This window comes from Mustela nigripes, chromosome 6 (assembly GCF_022355385.1).
Source record: "Mustela nigripes isolate SB6536 chromosome 6, MUSNIG.SB6536, whole genome shotgun sequence".
NCBI classification, from domain to species: Eukaryota; Metazoa; Chordata; class Mammalia; order Carnivora; family Mustelidae; genus Mustela; species Mustela nigripes.
The window spans coordinates 134,518,273-134,535,513 of record NC_081562.1 but is presented as its reverse complement, the minus strand read 5'-3'; the positions used below and the strand labels follow the sequence as shown (position 1 = coordinate 134,535,513).

Here is a 17,241-nt window from a genome sequence, read left to right as displayed (position 1 = left end):
CACAAAGGTTTTTATTCTCTTCTACAAGTGGAGAAACTGAGCTCTGAGTAATTTTTAGAACCCAATTTTACCAAATCAAAAGAGGTAGGAACCCAGGGATTAACAGTAACTCCATATTAAAATACAGTGACAACCTTACTTAAAATAGGAGAAAAAAAACAGTAAGACACATTCATTCTTCAGGTATTTTTCATAAATTCTTTTGTATTTTCAGAGCAGGCGTGCAACCAGAAACTCTTACCTGTCCACAACCTACATGATTTGCATAATTAACTCAAAGTTGAGGCTGGCAGAAATCTGAGGCCTTTCAAGAGAACAGGTATAAAGAAAGCAAGGTCAACCTATACCAAAATGATTCACTTCTACTTGGAAATGAAGTGACCACACGAGACAAGAGACACCCACTAGATGGGCATCCTCTGTCCCTTGTACAAGCTGATGTCCTTACGTCAGATGCCTGCCTTAAAACAACTCATGAATACCAGCTATCCTCATTATCCACCGGGGTCATGTTCCTTGAGGTCACTGGGAATGGTGAATTAGCAAACACTGAATCACTACTCCTAAGGGGAAGAGAAGGTTCCTGTAAGCCTCTAGTCATTGCATTTTTGTCAACCTATCAATGCATCACACCCTGTTTTATGTGTGTTTCTGTTTAAAGACACCAATTCAGGGACACCTGGGTGGCTCAGCTGGTTAAGCAACTGCCTTTGGCTCAGGTTATGATCCCGAAGTCCCCGGATGGAGTCACGCATCCGGCTCCCAGCTCCACAGGGAGTCTGCTTCTCCTTTCTCCCCTCTCATACTCTCTCTCACTCTCTCTCAAATGAATAAAAATGAATAAATAAAATCTTTTTTAAAAAATAATAAAAAATAAAGATACCAGTTCAGGGCTGCCTGGTGGCTCAGTCAGTTAAGCGTCTGCCTTGCCTCAGGTCATGATCGCAGGGTCCTGGGATGGAGCCCCACATCTGGCTCCCTGCTCAGTGCGGAGCCTGTTTCCTCCTTTGCCCCACCCACACGCGCACACCCACACACACGAGTGTGCGTGCACTCTCGCTCTCTGACAAATAAAATCTTAAAAAAAAAAAAAAAAGTTTACCTATTCTGTGTGTACTGTTGATTCATAACTCCTGAACTCACAGTTCAAGGCACGGTACCTCATGCCACAGAGATTTTCTCCATAAAGCACACCCCCGCCTCCGTGCTTAGGAACACACACAGCACCCCAGCACTGCACTCGGGGGCCACTTTAAACAGTGAAATCCCCAACAGAAAGCACAGAAACGTGTACAATGAAGCACTAAACTGACTGCAAAAGGGCCCCTGTTGGCCCTATGAGCTCAGCGGAGAGGGCAGAGCACCCCCTTTTTCGACCTAAATTGGAAATAGCATGTCCAGGGACTCCGCTTCTCACCACTCTGTTGGGCATGTCTGCAAGCAACCGCGCAGCGCCGCGTCTATTAATCTGGGGTCGTGAGCAAATTTTAGTGAGCATGCAAACTTGTAAATGAGGAATCCACAAATAAGGAGGATCCGCTGTATTCAGAATAAACACTGACAGGAACTATTTATGGCGCACCTGGGGGGTTCACTTGATAGAGCTGAAAACTCTTGGTTTCGGGTCAGGTCATGATCTCAGGGTCATGAGATCGAGCCCCATGTGCGCCTCTGCAGTGAGTCTGCTTGAAATTCCCTCTCTCCCCCTCTGCCCCCACCTCCCCTCAAGTGCATGCTCTAAAATCATTCATTTTTAAAAACTGATAATTTATGTTTTTAAATGGATTTCAACATGATCTATACTTAGGATAGGCCTATTAATTAGAGCACTTTTCAGGAAAGCCTGTCTCCTCACCACCACCCTGAGAGAAGATGACCACACGGAGCTCAAGGTGACCCTCTATGGGTACGGTCACTAGTGCTAATCTAGGGGGAGCATGGGCGTCCAACAGCAGGGCAGGGGGGCTCATCTGCTTCCTCTCTCCATTCAAGCATCAGGGAATATCTCCTTCCTGGAGGGGTAACTGCATAAAGTCCCAGGAGGGATTTTCATCAACCCTGACGCTGAGCCAGTGCCAAACCAAAGACAAATCCCTAGGAGGCGGCTCTGACAATAATCTGAGATTTCAGGATAAAATGAGGAAAACACATCAACTACATTATACTATCACAATGAGTTCCTTCCAAGCTACTCTCAGATAACCTATTTGTACCTGAAAGTTAAGGTCAGTCATTTAATAGAGAGGTCATTATGATACTTTGATAATAAGATAAGGAATCATTTACAATACTACAGCTGACTTGGTAAGAAAGCCACTACCTGGAGCTCTGGAAGAATCCACCTGTTCAAATCATTAACACGTCCACGGCTCACTGCTGCAGGGCTGTATCCATGTATCCCAAATACAAAAATAATAGTTATCAGGGAAATCAATTTTTAAGTGCCGAAATGGTCAAACTAAAATTGTATGTGACAGTCTGATTTTATACACCTTTTTCTCCTGATACATACATGAAATTACTAAAACTGAGCACTTCTTAGATGCTAGGCTAGCATTTACTTTAGAAATGCACGAGGAGTTTGCAAATACGTTACACATAACATGTTCCCACTCAAGTGAGAAGGTCAATTTCCTGTATAAAAAGGATCCTAACAATGCAACAGCTGAATTACTCAACTCTACATCTGAAATAATGATGTTTTACATGTTGGCAAGTTAAAGAAAAGAGAAAAATAAAGAGGATCCTACAAAACCATTTAATAACCCTTCTTAAGCTGGGTAATTCCAGTATATATGTCCTTCCTAAGAACAAGGCCTCTACCTCAATCACCTTTGCTCTTTCCCCCTGCCAAATATTCAGGACTATTTTTTAAACAGGTTTTTGACACAATACAAGCTGGGAAGAAGACAGAAATCTGGACAGCTCCTTAAGGCTGCCCGTGTGAGATTTTATCTGTAATACTCCCTTATGTAAGATTTATGATCCTCTTATGACAGGTGAACAGAACTGAAGTGGGAAAGTTACAATACATGCAGGAAGCAAGACGGGAAGAAACCCTTCATCATCAGTATTCTTCAACGTTTAGGCTGAAAACAACTGATAATAACCAATTTCCTCTCTTACTCAGTAAACACAGCTCACCTACTGATATTTTCCCTGAATTTCTTTGGAAAAAGCCACACCAAATCTTAAGCAGTAGGAAAAGAGAGGCCCCTGGTCGCCAAGGGGACCACTACTGCTGTCAAACAGGAAGGGGCTGGCAAAGCAGCTAGCAACAGGGTTCTGAGTACATGGGATGGATCCTCTTACCTCACTGTAGGAAGAATGAAAAGAAAAACAAGCTCTGTATGAACTCTCTCCAGTCCTAAAGGAAAAGAAAACATAAAATGAAAAGGTCACTTATCAAAACTAAGCAAAGTTCTCAATTTCAGGCTTTCCCACTTAGTCTATTCCAATATGAAATCACCCCACAACCAAGGGTTTCTCCCTGGGATAAGAGGGAACTCTTTCCAGAAGCAGAAATATTTGTAGACATTCTGAATACCCAATATTAATGCCAAAATAGGATGATCATTACGGTGCTCCTCTACTCCATCAAGGGCTCCTATCCCCCACGAAGGCAGATCCCCACTCCCTGACAAGCAAGATGCCTTCACTCTCTGGCCAACCGACCGTAAACAGACCTCGGGAAATCCTGGCTAATGGCATTGGCCATTAGGCAGGTTTGGAAGTAGCACCTCTTTAAACAGGTTTAAATTTTGGAGGTTATTCCCCACAATTATAGTATATCCTCCTGAGTTAGGATACACTGCATTTAAACTAAACTAAATCAGAGCTCCTGGGTGGCTCACTCAGTTAAGCATCTGCCTTCAGCTCTGTGGGCCTTATCAGCCCACATCAGGCTCCCCGCTCTGCAGAGAGTCTGCTGCTCTCACCTTTCTGCCCTGCCCACTGTTCCTCCTCTCACTCACTCCCTTGCTCTCAAATAAATAAAATCATGGTTTTGTTTTGTTTTTTTTTTAAGATTTTATTTATTTATTTATTTATTTGACAGAGAGCATGAGCAAGCACAAGCAGGGGGAGCAGGAGAGGGAGAAGCATCCCCACTGAGCAGGGAACCCGATGCAGGGCTCAATCCCAGGACCCTGAGATCATGACCCAATCTGAAGGCAGACGCTTAACCCACTGAGCCACCCAGGCACCATGATAAATAAAACCTTTAAAAAGAAACAAACAAAACTAAAATAAATCAGATACATTACCTCAAAAAGCAAGATTTGTCTCAAAACACAGGTTCCTTTCTTACCTCACAATGACATTTGTTCTTCTGGTTCTTTCTCCAAACCACATAGTGGATGGTTTAATGCTGATTGTGTGGAGTGGAATTTTATTTTTGGAAATAATTCCACAAGGTAATTTATTCCAATGAAAATACTCCTCTGCCTAAAAACAGAAAAGCAGTTCTACGCTTTCAACAAATATGTTTGTACGCAGGGTCTCAAAGACAAATGTTTATAATGAAATAAAAAAGTAGATCTAAGGAGACAATCAGATAATTCCAAATTTAGGACCACTCTGCAAAATGACTAGCCTGGTTGCTTCGAAAATATCAATGTCCTAAAAGAAGGACAAAAGCCTGGAGACTTGGATCTACATCAAGAGACAAGAGAGGCCACAGTGATGGCAACACACACCTGACCTTCACTCGGGACGCCCTGCTCGCCCTTCACATGTGAAAAGGACACAACTACACAACGAGGGAGAATGAATATGGGCCACACATTCAATTTTTTTCAAAATAAAGTTGGAGGAAAAAGTAACAAAAGTGTTTTTAAAGGCTGAAAAACGGGATGCCTGGGTGGCTCAGTCATTAGGCATCTGCCTTCAGCTCAGGTCATGATCCCACGGTCCTGGGATCAGGCTCTGCACTGGGCTCACTGCTCCCACTGCCCCTGCTTGTGTTTCCTCTCTTGCTGTCTGTCAAATGAATAATAAAATCTTTAATAAATAAATAAATAAATAAATAAATGGCTGAAAAACAATGGGACTATTTTCCCGAAGATGTCATGCTCGGATCGGGGTCCTGCAAAACCATTACCGCTCAGTCCCAATCAAAGGCCATCAGGGGGCCTTAGGTGCAGGTCCTGCGGAGGAGCGGGCGCCAGGGAGAGCGCTGGGGCTCTGGGGCTGAGGGCCGTATTCCTGAGGCTGTGGGACTAAGAACAAAGCCGCCTGAAGGAGTGTTCTAAGGCAATTAGCCATGTAGGAAATGACAGAGGTGACAGTTAGAAACACAGCTACTTTGTAGGATGTAAGAAAACTCAGATTAAAGAGAAATTTGCCAATTAAAAGATTTACAGGGCTTGTGAGGACCAAAGACTACCAGTCCGACGAGACAAAACAGTTGCTATTCTGAATCTATGTGATTTTGATCCAACCGTGAATTCAGTGAGGATGTGTGTGCATGCGTGTGTGTGTGTGTGTGTGTGTGTGTGTGTGTGTGTGTGTGTGTGGAGACACCCACGAAAGGATGAAATAAATCCGTGACTCGGGTTATGATATGCAGCTTACCAATCATCAAGATAACATCTTACCCTTGTAGTTCTCCTACAGTGGTCTCAAGTAGAATATTCCACGATATAGATAAGAATTTGTTGGTGGTTTTAGTTTTTTTTAAATTATCCTTTATTTAGGGCTGAGCAAGTATACTTGAGGGTTTTTGGCAATGGAGCAAATATTCCTACCACAATGACTGACTCACTAAATAAAAGCATTGTTGGGATGCCTGGGTGGCTCAGCTGGTTAGGCAGCTGCCTTAGGCTCAGGTCATGATCCCTGCATCCTGGGATCGAGTCCCACATTGGGCTCCTTGCTCGGCAGGGAGCCTACTTCTCCCTCTGCCTTTGCCTGCCACTCTGTCAGCCTGTGCTCATGCTCTCTCTCTCTCTCTGACAAATAAATAAATAAAATCTTTATAAAAAAAAAATAAATAAATAAATAAATAAAAGCATTGTTAACTAAAATAAAAATCACTCAGCATTTGAATGTTCAGATATTTTAAAAATTTAGAGGAAAATCATGGCCATCACACCCCCACCTCTGAAGATCCTGATTTAGGATTAGTGATGCCAACTGACTATATAAATTGAGAGGAAAAAAAATGTTAAGGGCAAATGCAAAATTTAATACCTGACCTTTAATAAGAGAAGGGCATCTAATAAGTGAAGGGAGTTCTATGGTGGCCTTCACAAATGAATTACAAATGAGTTGGAAAACACTAAAAAAACACTCATCTGAAACGGACCAGCAATACCTAAAAACATTTCAAAGTATGAGGCAAAGTTATATTTATATCTAAGTATTTATCTCAAATGGGTAGAAGAAAAATAGGTTATGAACGTGCACAAAGGTCATGAATCTCAAATATAAGTAACAATGGATTGTAATCGTTAAGTTATAAGCTCTAACATATTACTAATTTCATTATAAATACATTACTCATTATGTAATTCATTACAAATAAACATGCATCAAATGCACATGGATTTATTTCATTAAAAAACGAAGGGAAGCCGTGTCTGTTTACTGCCACGCCATCTACGGCAATGGAACACAGTGACATCTAGCTGTGTGGCCTGGGGTAACACCGGAGGCTCTCAGCCTCGGTTTTCACATCTGTAAACCGAAGGGTCTAGAATAAGGGATTTCAGAGCTTCCTTCCGAACCTAAAATTCTGTTTCCCACGCATCACACCCACAATCAGAAAAGCAATTTGTTCCGCACCTTTGGATGGCGACAGGCATGGATCTGAGTGCTGCGGTCTGTTGTGAGATGATGAAGAATGTCCGGCATGTTTCTAAACATGTCTAGTTTGTTCACATGAATCTGAGCAAAATAAGACATACAAGCATATTACCTGAATTGTATTTCCTATTTAAAAACAAACAAACAGGGCGCCTGGGTGGCTCAGTGGGTTAAGCCGCTGCTTTCGGCTCGGGTCATGATCTCAGGGTCCTGGGATCGAGTCCCGCATCGGGCTCTCTGCTCAGCGGGGAGCCTGCTTCCTCCTCTCTCTCTCTCTGCCTGCCTCTATGCCTACTTGTGATCTCTCTCTCTGTCAAATAAATAAATAAAATCTTTAAAAAAAAAAAAAACAAAAAACAAACAAACAAACCTGTTCAAGGGTGATGCTGCTGGGCAAATCATGCAGTTAGTGAACTTTCTTCTTTCTTAAAACTTGGTTTTTGGAGGGGCACCTAGGATAGAGCCCTATGTCAGGCTCCCCCTCAGTACCAAGTCTGCATGTGCTGCCCCCCAAATAAATAAAAGCCTTAAAACAAAACAAAAACCTAGTTAACTGGCTATTTCAGTGCACACGGTAATATGTCGGGATGTCAGGAGGCAAAGGACAGAAACCATATTCCAACCAGTCAGCATTAGTGCCGATAGGCGGTGGCACTAAAACACTCTGGAGACTCAGTTGGTGAACCGCGTTGAATTGTGCTAATACAACGGACCCCAAACAACACAGGGGTTGGGACACCAACCCCCACACGGTCAAAAATCCCCATAACCTTCTACTCCCCAAGAACTTAAACGCTAATAGCCCCCTCACCAATACTATAAACAGTCAACTGACACACATTCTGTTATGTATCACATACTTCTTACAATGAAGCAAACTAAAAAAATGCTACTCAGAAAATCATAAGAGAAAATACACTTAGAATATGCACTTATTTTTTACTGAAGTACAGTTGACCCACGAAGTTCATTAGTTTCAGGTGTACAACATAGTGTAACTCTCTAGGCTATGCTGTGCTGTAACTCTCTAGGTTATGCTGTGCTCACAAGTGTGGCCACCATCTGTCACCACACAGTACTATATATGATACAATACTGTAGTGATTAAAGAAAATCCACATATAAATGGACCCATGTGTGGGACGCCTGGGTGTCTCAGTTGGTTAAGCGGCTGCCTTCGGCTCAGGTCATGATCCCAGTGTCTTGGGATCTAATCCCACATCAGGCTCCTTGCTCGGTAGGGAGCCTGCTTCTTCCTCTGCTTCTGCCTGCCACTCTGCCTGTGCTCACTCGCTCGCTCTCCCTCTCTCTCTGACAAATAAACAAATAAAATCTTTTAAAAAATAAATAAATAAATGGACCCATGTGGTTCAAACCCATGTTGTTCAAGGGTCAACTCTACTGTCCTTCAATCTGCCAAGAGTCATTCAATTCATATTTATTGTGCACCTGCTACAGGTCAAGTTTTATTTTAAATACTGGGTATACTGCAGTGAATAACCAAGAATCACGGACTTGTGGAGACACACCCCCAACATGCCACATGAGTTAAGGGCAATTTTAGGGGGAACACAGCTGGGGGAGGAAGCAGAGATCCAGACCCCCCCCTTACAATACACCCCTTTATGGGATTAAAAGGGGGAGGACAGATGTGGACATTGGCGGGGGCAAGCTTAGCCACTTTTAAAGTTTTAAGGCTGATACATTTTAAATTGTTTAACCAGAGTATCCGTTTAAAAAGACTCTTCTTCAAAGTAAGTAACATGTACCTAAATTGATACTGGGACTGTGAAATAGCACAAATAAGAAGTATTCGCTCTCATTTTGAAATCTGATTAACAGATTAGAATAATGTCAAATCGCTGTGGTAATTAATACCAAGACAAGAATAAAAAGAATCCAATATAACTACTTCTTTATCCTGTGCCTTATTCCATTCATTCCGTTTACTAATGACTAGTAAGGAGTAACAACAAATTTGCTTTTCTGGACTCTCTAAGAAAATGAAAAGGGGTAAATTTTAAGGTGTCCAGAGATACAGAAAGTTTTATCCTCAACAAAAATAAAGAAGCCTGGAAAAGTTGCCAGAGATCATCTCTGAGGTCCCTTAGTCAAAAACCTCCCAGTTGTCCCTTTTTAAATTCCTGATCTGAAATTGTTTCTATTCCCCGAAAAGGGCTTCAAGGGCCTGAGAGAGGGCTCATGCCAGGGGAACTCTGAGGTCACAGGGTCACCCCCCAAGGCTGCTCTCCCCAAACCCCAGCCCTCCTCAGCCCAAGGTTCCTTCCTGCAAGGCCTTCCCAGATTTCACACACACACACGAGTATTTACAACGGGAATTTGGGACTGATAAGCAGCTGCTACCTTTGTACTTCACCAAGAGAACAGGAGGGAAAAAGCAGATAATAGAGATCAGTCTATGTGTGTGCATGTGTGTGTGTGTGCGTGTGTGTATAACCTATTATCACTGTGATTTTAATTTAAAAGGCCATTTTAGGGGCGCCTGGGTGGCTCAGTGGGTTAAAGCCTCTGCCTTCAGCTCAGGTCGTGATCTCAGGGTCCTGGGATCGAGCCCCACATTGGGCTCTCTGCTCAGCAGGGAGCCTGTTTCTTCCTCTCTCTCTGCCTGCCTCTCTGCCTACTTGTGATCTCTGTCTGTCAAAATAAATAAATAAAATCTTTAAAAAAATAAAAATTAAAAAAAATAAAAGGCCATTTTAACACCAAAAAAAACAGGAATGACAATCTCAGAATGAAAGCAAATCCTTCTCAAAATGGAGAATTCACAACTTTATACCAATATATTTTGACAGAGGGACCCAAGGAAGGAAAAATTAAGGAAAGGAGGACAGAGAGAGTCAAGACTTACAAAGGGAGGGGGGAAGAATTTTTTAAATTTCATATGCAGAAAAGCTAGATCTTTTTCATTTTACTGAATGACACTGACTTGGCACAAGTTTGCTGGATGGGGGATCAATGTTAAAAGGTACAAAACAGGGGCACCTGGGTGGCTCAATGGGTTAAAGCCTCTGCCTTTGGCTCAAGTCATGATCCCAGGGTCCTGGGATCGAGCCCCGCACTGGGCTCTCTGCTCAGCGGGAAGCCTGCTTCCCTTCCTTTCTCTCTGCCTGCCTCTCTGCCTACTTGTGATCTCTCTCTGTCAAATAAATTTTTTTTAATCTTTAAAAAAAAAAAAAAAGGTGCAAAACAGAGTGGAACTTAAATGTCTAACTCGCCCTAACACTCTGTTTTATTCAGGGTCATTGCCAGAACTCCGTCTGCTCTCAGGGGACAAGAGCAGGAGCCCAGGCTTGGCCGTTCCGTCCGAGAGCCCAGCACTGAGCCCTGAGGAAGGGACAGGTGAAATAAAACTCCCTCCCAGCCTGCCCTGAAGCTTCCGAGCTCGACAGCGGTTTCCACACACCGGGACCAGGACCGCAGTAAGAAATAGGTTTCCCAGCGCAACCCAGTGCACACACGCACACACGTACGTAAATGCACGTGTCTCATTCCCTATGTGAGTGGTCACAAAACGATAATTACTCGGATTGCAAGCAATACACTCAGATCACTACATCTATTTTATGACCCACAGTCATAAAAAATATTTGAAAAAAAAAAAATTTCCCCTACGGGACATTTTGCCACAACAGTTCCCAGCCACAGGGCCACATTCGGCTCTTCCCTTGAGGACATGAACAGAGATGACTTCTCACTCCACAGGGGCTGTCAACCCCCATCACACATGCCCTTTTTTTGTTTGTTTTTTAAAGATTTTATTTATTTATTTGACCCAAGAGAAAAAGAGTGCAAAAGCAAGGAGTGAGGCAGAAGGAGAGGGAGAAGCAGGCTCCCTGCTGAGCAGAGTCCGATGTGGGGCTCGATCCCAGGACCCTGAGATCTAGACCTGAGCCGAAGGCAGATGCTTAACCAACCGAGCCACCCAAGCCCCCCACCCACGCCCTTTCATGGGCTGCTTCCCTCTGCTACTGTGGTTGGTTTTGGGGGGCAGGGATCGGGAGGAAAGGAGAGGTGGGAAGGAGCAACAGAAAAGAAAGAGCCAACACCGTACCTGGACTCCAAATTCTTCACTTAGGTTGGTGAACAGATACTCATACCCATAAGCTGCTTTGCAGTTCAGCCACACGACATGGTACGGACTCCGAGTGATCCAGCCTCGAACCAGCTCTACTATTCCACTCAGACACTCCTCCTGGGCAGGAATTTTTAAAGGCATTTAATACTTTTAAGAACATCACTCACCCTTTGCACTCCCAACAGTCATGTTACTAATGCCAATTAATTATGGGATGATTATGATCTGACATGTTATTCTAGAAACTTCATACTAGAAATAGACAGCCACACCCTGGTTACCATGCCCACATCTCTGGGGAGACTTACTCGACTAGGAATCTGATAAAATTTTGGATCACAGAAAGTAGTATCCAAGTATACGCTCTGGATGTCTTTCACTCTAGAAAAAAAAAAAAACACAACAATAACAATTGGTGTTAACCATCTAATGTTAAATAAAATATACGTAAAGCTTAAATTCGTAGTAATCTTAGAGGGTGTTCCATTGAATTTGGAATTTTTTTGTTAAATCAACTTTTTGGGGAAATGATTTCCACACAATAAATTACACAGATTTTGTCAAGATGGTTCAGTGAATTTTGACAAATTCACGTAACTACGGCCCCCAGTCAACATATAGAATGTCACCATCACCCCATTCCAAGAAGAAAACTTTGCTTTACTGTCACGCATATAACAAACTTCGACTTCTACCTGAAACAAAGGCTTATATTTGGGAGGAAAGGAGCAGTAAAACTTTTTAGATGATTCAGTCCCCCACTCAATAATTACATGAAGTCTGGGGCACCTGGGGGTCTCAGTCAGTTAAATACCTGACTTCTGATTTCCGCTCAGGTCATAATCTCAGGGTCATGAGATGGAGCCCCGCGCTGGGCTCCGTGCTGGGCGTGGAGTCTGTTTGGAATGCTCTCCTTCTCTCCCTCTGCCCTTTCCCCATTTCCCTGCTCATGCACACTCCCTCTCTTAAAAAAAAAAAAGAAAGAAAGAAAAGAAAGGAAGGAAGGAAGAGAGAGAGAGAGAGAGAAAGAAAGAAAGAAAGAAAGAAAGAAAGAAAAGAAAAAGGAATTACATAAAGTCCAGTACCTGCCCCCAGAGTGCAGAAGCTCCATTCTAGCAGCTTCTCCCTTTGCCAATCTGAAGTCTCCCGTGTACAAGACGGTTCCGTTATTGCCCTGAAATAAAAACCTGAGAAGGAAATAGATCTTGGTGACTTCTAAGTCTCATACAACATCCTCAGAAAGCAAAAACACACTAAACCCATAGTAAACGTTTCCTGCCAAACATAGTCACCTACAATACGGTATTAGCAGGATTTTAATAGCTCTACAGCATACCAGGCACTCAGCCGCCACCTTTTCTCAGGGGGCGGGAGGGGGGGTTAGAAAACATTATGGACTGTACTACCGCATTTCCAACAGACATCCCCTGAAATGTGTTAGCACTCTCCACTAATCATGGAGAGAAAAATCCATGGGACAGGAAAATGCAAAGTCAACAGAGAAATGGCCATTGAAGACTTCCATTATAAGAAAGCCACATTTCCAACTTGATTTTCACCTCAATTGCCCAAGTTCAATTTGGAAACAAAGATTAAAGAAATTTCATCTACACATTCAAGCAATAATCTCCCCACACATATTATTTTCTAGACCCTAAACATTTATTTCTACAAACACAACATATATCTATGTGTAAGAAAATGGCAAAATAGATGAGCCCCCTTACATAACTGATCCTGGACAATGACCAGCTGGTAAGAGAGTCACAACAACCTCTTCCTTCTAAAAAGAAAATAAAGAAAAAAAAATAATAGAAGTTATTGTGAGGACCCAGCTCTCCTTAATCAAACAGATTCAGGTACTTCTCAGGAATGTGGTATGCCTTTCCTCATTTCCTCACGCACCAAATCCTGGAGATGCGTGAAATCCTTGCCCACAGAATGACGGTTAAACACAGCGACAGTGTAACCCAGCAATTCGACTCTGAGCTACACACAAGAGAAATGAAAACGGACAATCACATGAAAACCTGGGCACGCATGTCCACAGCGGCACCGCTCATACTAGCCAGCAAGTACAAGCAGCCTAAATGTCGCTCAGTTGATGAGCACATGAACAGGACGTGATCTGCCCATACAGCAGAATGTTATTTGGGCCACGGCAAGAGATGAAATCCTCACATCATACTACGACATGGATAAACCTTGACACCATTATGCAAAGTGAAAGAAGTGAGTCATAAAAGACCACGTCCAGTACGATTCCACTGATAGGCGATGTCCAGAACAGGCCAATCCTGCAGACTAGAGTAGTGGTTGCCATGGGCTGGGGGAGGGAGAAGTAGGGAATGACTGCTGATGGGTACACGGTTTCTCTGTGGGTGATGAATATATTCGAAAAAGAACTGTGGTGGTGAATACACAACTCTGTGAATATATGAAAGGCCACTGAATTGTACATTTTAAATGGAGAGAACTGTACGGTATATGAATGATATCTCAGTAAAGCTATTATTAAACTAAAAAAAAAAAAAAGGAAAAAAAAAAAGCCTGCTGTCGTCTGGCCCCAAGTCACCATTCTACAAGTACTTGTCCCAGTATTAGGACACACCAGCTCGCTACGTGATAATGGCAATTCCTCCCAGAAGTCTAAGGTCATTCATTCCGATGGCCCCATTAGAGCAAGGTCCCCTGGTTAGTTCTGGAGACACAACACACAAAGCTGTGGTGCATGAGAATAAACCCAGGACCAGAGTGGGACCACCAGACTCCAGTCAACAGGAGGAGCTCAAGTCTTTTGCCAACATAAGTGGCAAGACAGCGAGGCAATCAGGGGAGTCGAGCGCTCGCTAACTGAGGTCAGCACAGCATCCGGGAACCTTCAGGCTGTCCTTTTCCCCTCCTTTTTAACCTGCCCCAACCAGTCCTGAAGCCCTCCCTTGCTGAACAATTTGGTGAGGACTACTTCACAGGCTGATCTTCTCCAGAGAGGAGAGGCAAAGTCAGCCCCTGCTTGATCCTGGCGAGATGAAGGACACCCTTCAGAGTTCAATGTGTCGGCAGGGCAGGTTATAACCCGGCCAGGGAACTAATCCTACCTAGATTTCCCAGACAGTAGGAAAATACTTCTGGCCCTAGGAAGAATTTGAGGTAAAAAATAAATAAATAAAAGGTCCATAATCTTGCTTATTATTAACATTCACAACGCAAAAGTACCTGCTTCTAAATTTAAGGACAAAAAATATACTGGATCCACGTGGACACTGTTTCTTCCATAAGAAATGATTCAGAAAATACGAAAATCACAAATACATGTATTTGCTACAAAAGCACTAAGCACCATATTATATCCTGAATATCGTAATAAATGTAATTAAAGTGACAATGACATCATGCAGTAATATTAACAACGGGAGTTCTCATCATTAACAGGTAATATACTAAAAAAGAGCAATTCACACAGAAGCCAAAGTCTACCTTGTAGACTACCGTGTAGAAAAGAAATACAACACAAATATATACATATATATTTTCCCCCTACAAAGTCATCCAATTACTATAACTTTCATTTATGATAAGAGCAGCACTCAAAATCACAGAGAAAAACAATCAGATTATTAAATAGTAATTTTTTAAAATTAAATTTAGTATTTACTTACCTCGCCTGATGCTTCATCAACTAAAGGTATCTGGGTAGGAGTTTCTATTTCAATGGATACCTATTAAAATAAGAGATCATATGTACTATCTTACTCAGTATTTTTCAGTTTTTCAGGGATTTACATGGTCCTGTCATCTCCAACACACACACAGAAAAAGACTTAGAAGTTACTAGGACTCTCTGAGTCGTAATTTCGGACTCCGCAATACTAAATGTTTTAACAGCTTGAAGACAGGATAGAGCTAACGTAGTGCCTTTCCTGGGGCTGATGTGGCAACGTGGGTTAAATGCCTCCTAAACTTACATATCCTTTGACACGGCAATTCTGTTTCCATGAATTCAATTCTCCCGTCACTCCCCATCCCTATCCTCCCACTGCCTGCTCCCTCTGAACTTGAGCCTCGGTCACACGCACGGCCACAGGGTCTGCATGCTTAGGCTTCTCGCTGCAGAACACAGCCTGGATCTGTCCACAAGGTGCTGCCCTTGTTCAGATTCAGGCTGCCTCAAGGGGCTCCCAGGCGGCCTGGCCCATTTTACTATGACAGCAACTTACATGACGGGCATTCAGTAGGTAGTTGATGAATCAGTGCACACAATTCATCTTTTCAGTCCACAGATATCCTAAAACTTAGGGTAACTGAGATTCAGGTGTTAAAAATATCCTTGCATTCTGGGGGCGCCTGGGCGGTTTAGTTGATTAAGCGTCTGCCTTTGGCTCAGGTCATGATCTCCGGGTCCTAGGATTGAGCTCTGTGTCCAGCTCTCTGCTCAGTGGGGAGTTTGCTTTTCTCTGCACCCCCACAGTGCCCAACTCGTACTCTCTCTCTCAAATAAATAAATAAAAATCTTAAAAATATATGTATCCTTGTATTCCGGAATAAAAACACCGGACTGTGTTCACAACGCACTTTTTTGCTACCCTGAGATTCAGTTAGCTTAACCAGGCTGTTCACGTGGTCATACATGAAATGGCTTCTCTCCTCCTTGCACTATCATGATCAATTCTGCCAACAAGGTTGAGCAGCTTCTCTCTTTACTATATCCCACAAAAACTCATCCAATATGGGGATTATTTGTCCTTTGAACATGTGGCAAAATGCACCTATAAAACCATCTGGACCTGGGGCTTATTGAAGAAGAGATCTTTGTAAATTGTGTTAATTTCTTCAATGTTTACTTATTCAAGTTTTCCAGTTTTCTTGCCTCAATTTGGTATTTTCCTACTTAGCCAGGTATCCACTTTGCCTAAATTATCAAATATACTATCATTAATTTTCAAAAAATGCATTGCTACTATTAATACTTACTTTCCTTTTATCATTCTGTATTTTTATATGCATCTTTTTTTTTTTTGACAGAGAGAGAGATCACAAGTAGAGAGGCAGAAAGAGAGAGAGAGAGAAGGACGCAGGCTCCCTGCTGAGCAGAAAGCCCAATGCAGGACTCGATCCCAAGACCCTGAGATCATGACCTGAGCCAAAGGCAGAGGCTTAACCCACTGAGCCACCCAGGCACCCTATATGCATCTTTTTTTTTTTTTAAAGATTTTATTTATTCATTTGAGAGGGAGACTGACAGAAAGAGAGAAAGAGAGAGAGACAGAGCATGAGCAGGGGGAGGGGCAGAGAGAGAAGCCGAACCCTCCGCTTAGCAGGGAGCCCGATGCAGGACTCTATCCCGGGACTCCAGGATCATGACCTGAGCTGAAGGCAGCTGCTCAACCAACTGAGCCACCCATCTCACCCATGCGCCCCTGCATCTTTTTTTAATCTTGGCAGAAATCTATTTTTGTTCCTCTAAACATGAGCTTTTACTTTGTTAATCTTGCCTTTTATTTTCTGTGGTAGTTATTGGTCTCTGTATTGATAACTTGTCCTTTTGCCTTAATTATTTCCTTCTTTCCCATACAGTTAGATTTCCTTTGTTGCTCCTTTCCCTTCGTACTGAGTTGAACTCATTCCATGTAATTCTGGTCTTTGTTTTCTAAGAAATGTACTCAATGCTGTCAATTTCCCTTCAAGTGCTAATTTAGTTGTGTTACACATATTTTGACATGTCGTATTCTCACTGTCCATCAATTCTAAGTATTACATGCTTTTCTTTACAATTTCCTCTTTAACCTAAAGGTTGCTTAGTATTTCAGTTCCCATGTGTGGGATTATTTTAGCTCTCCTTTTATTTATGACTTCAGCAAAACCGCATTGTACTCAGAGAACAGACCAGTAGGATTTCCTACTTTTGTGACACAGCACATGGTCAATTGTTGTAAATGTTTCCTATATACCAAAGATCTTGCTTTCCCTTTGGGTGCCTCAGATTGCTCTTAGTTCACATTTATTAATCAAGCCCTTCAAATCTATCTTATTTCCTGCTTCTTTTCTCTTTCAGTTTTTTTTTTTTTTTAAATTTATTTGAGAGAGACAGAGAGAGCACAAGCAGGGGGAATGACAGAAGCAGATTCCCCGCTGAGCAGGGAGCCTGATGTGGGGATCGATCCCAGAACCCCAGGATCATGACCTGAGCTGAAGGAAGACTCTTAACTGACTGCGCCACCCAGGTGCCCCCCTCTTTCAGTTTCTGTGAGTGGTGTGTGAAGCGCTTGAGCTACAAGCAATGAGTATCCTAGCTGCTCTTAGACTGAGAGGTGGCCTCATACTCCATTGACTTCGCTGCA

General features: G+C 42.7%; 1 protein-coding gene across 3 annotated transcripts in view; it reads right to left on the bottom strand.

Moving 5' to 3' along the window:
* The window catches only part of DCLRE1C (DNA cross-link repair 1C), a 39,716-nt gene that overhangs the window by 12,191 nt on the left and 10,284 nt on the right, over positions 1-17,241 (bottom strand). For 2 of the 3 annotated variants that reach the window (XM_059404265.1, XM_059404266.1), the window contains 8 exons: positions 14,563-14,622; positions 12,631-12,686; positions 11,989-12,090; positions 11,212-11,284; positions 10,880-11,020; positions 6,787-6,888; positions 4,310-4,446; positions 3,313-3,367 (listed from right to left, as the gene is read on the bottom strand). In XM_059404265.1, the coding sequence (XP_059260248.1) occupies positions 3,313-3,367; positions 4,310-4,446; positions 6,787-6,888; positions 10,880-11,020; positions 11,212-11,284; positions 11,989-12,090; positions 12,631-12,686; positions 14,563-14,622 (726 nt within the window). Of the gene's footprint in view, positions 1-2,320; positions 2,385-3,312; positions 3,368-4,309; positions 4,447-6,786; positions 6,889-10,879; positions 11,021-11,211; positions 11,285-11,988; positions 12,091-12,630; positions 12,687-14,562; positions 14,623-17,241 lie in introns of all 3 variants that reach the window. The other variant, XM_059404267.1, reaches the window with a different exon arrangement.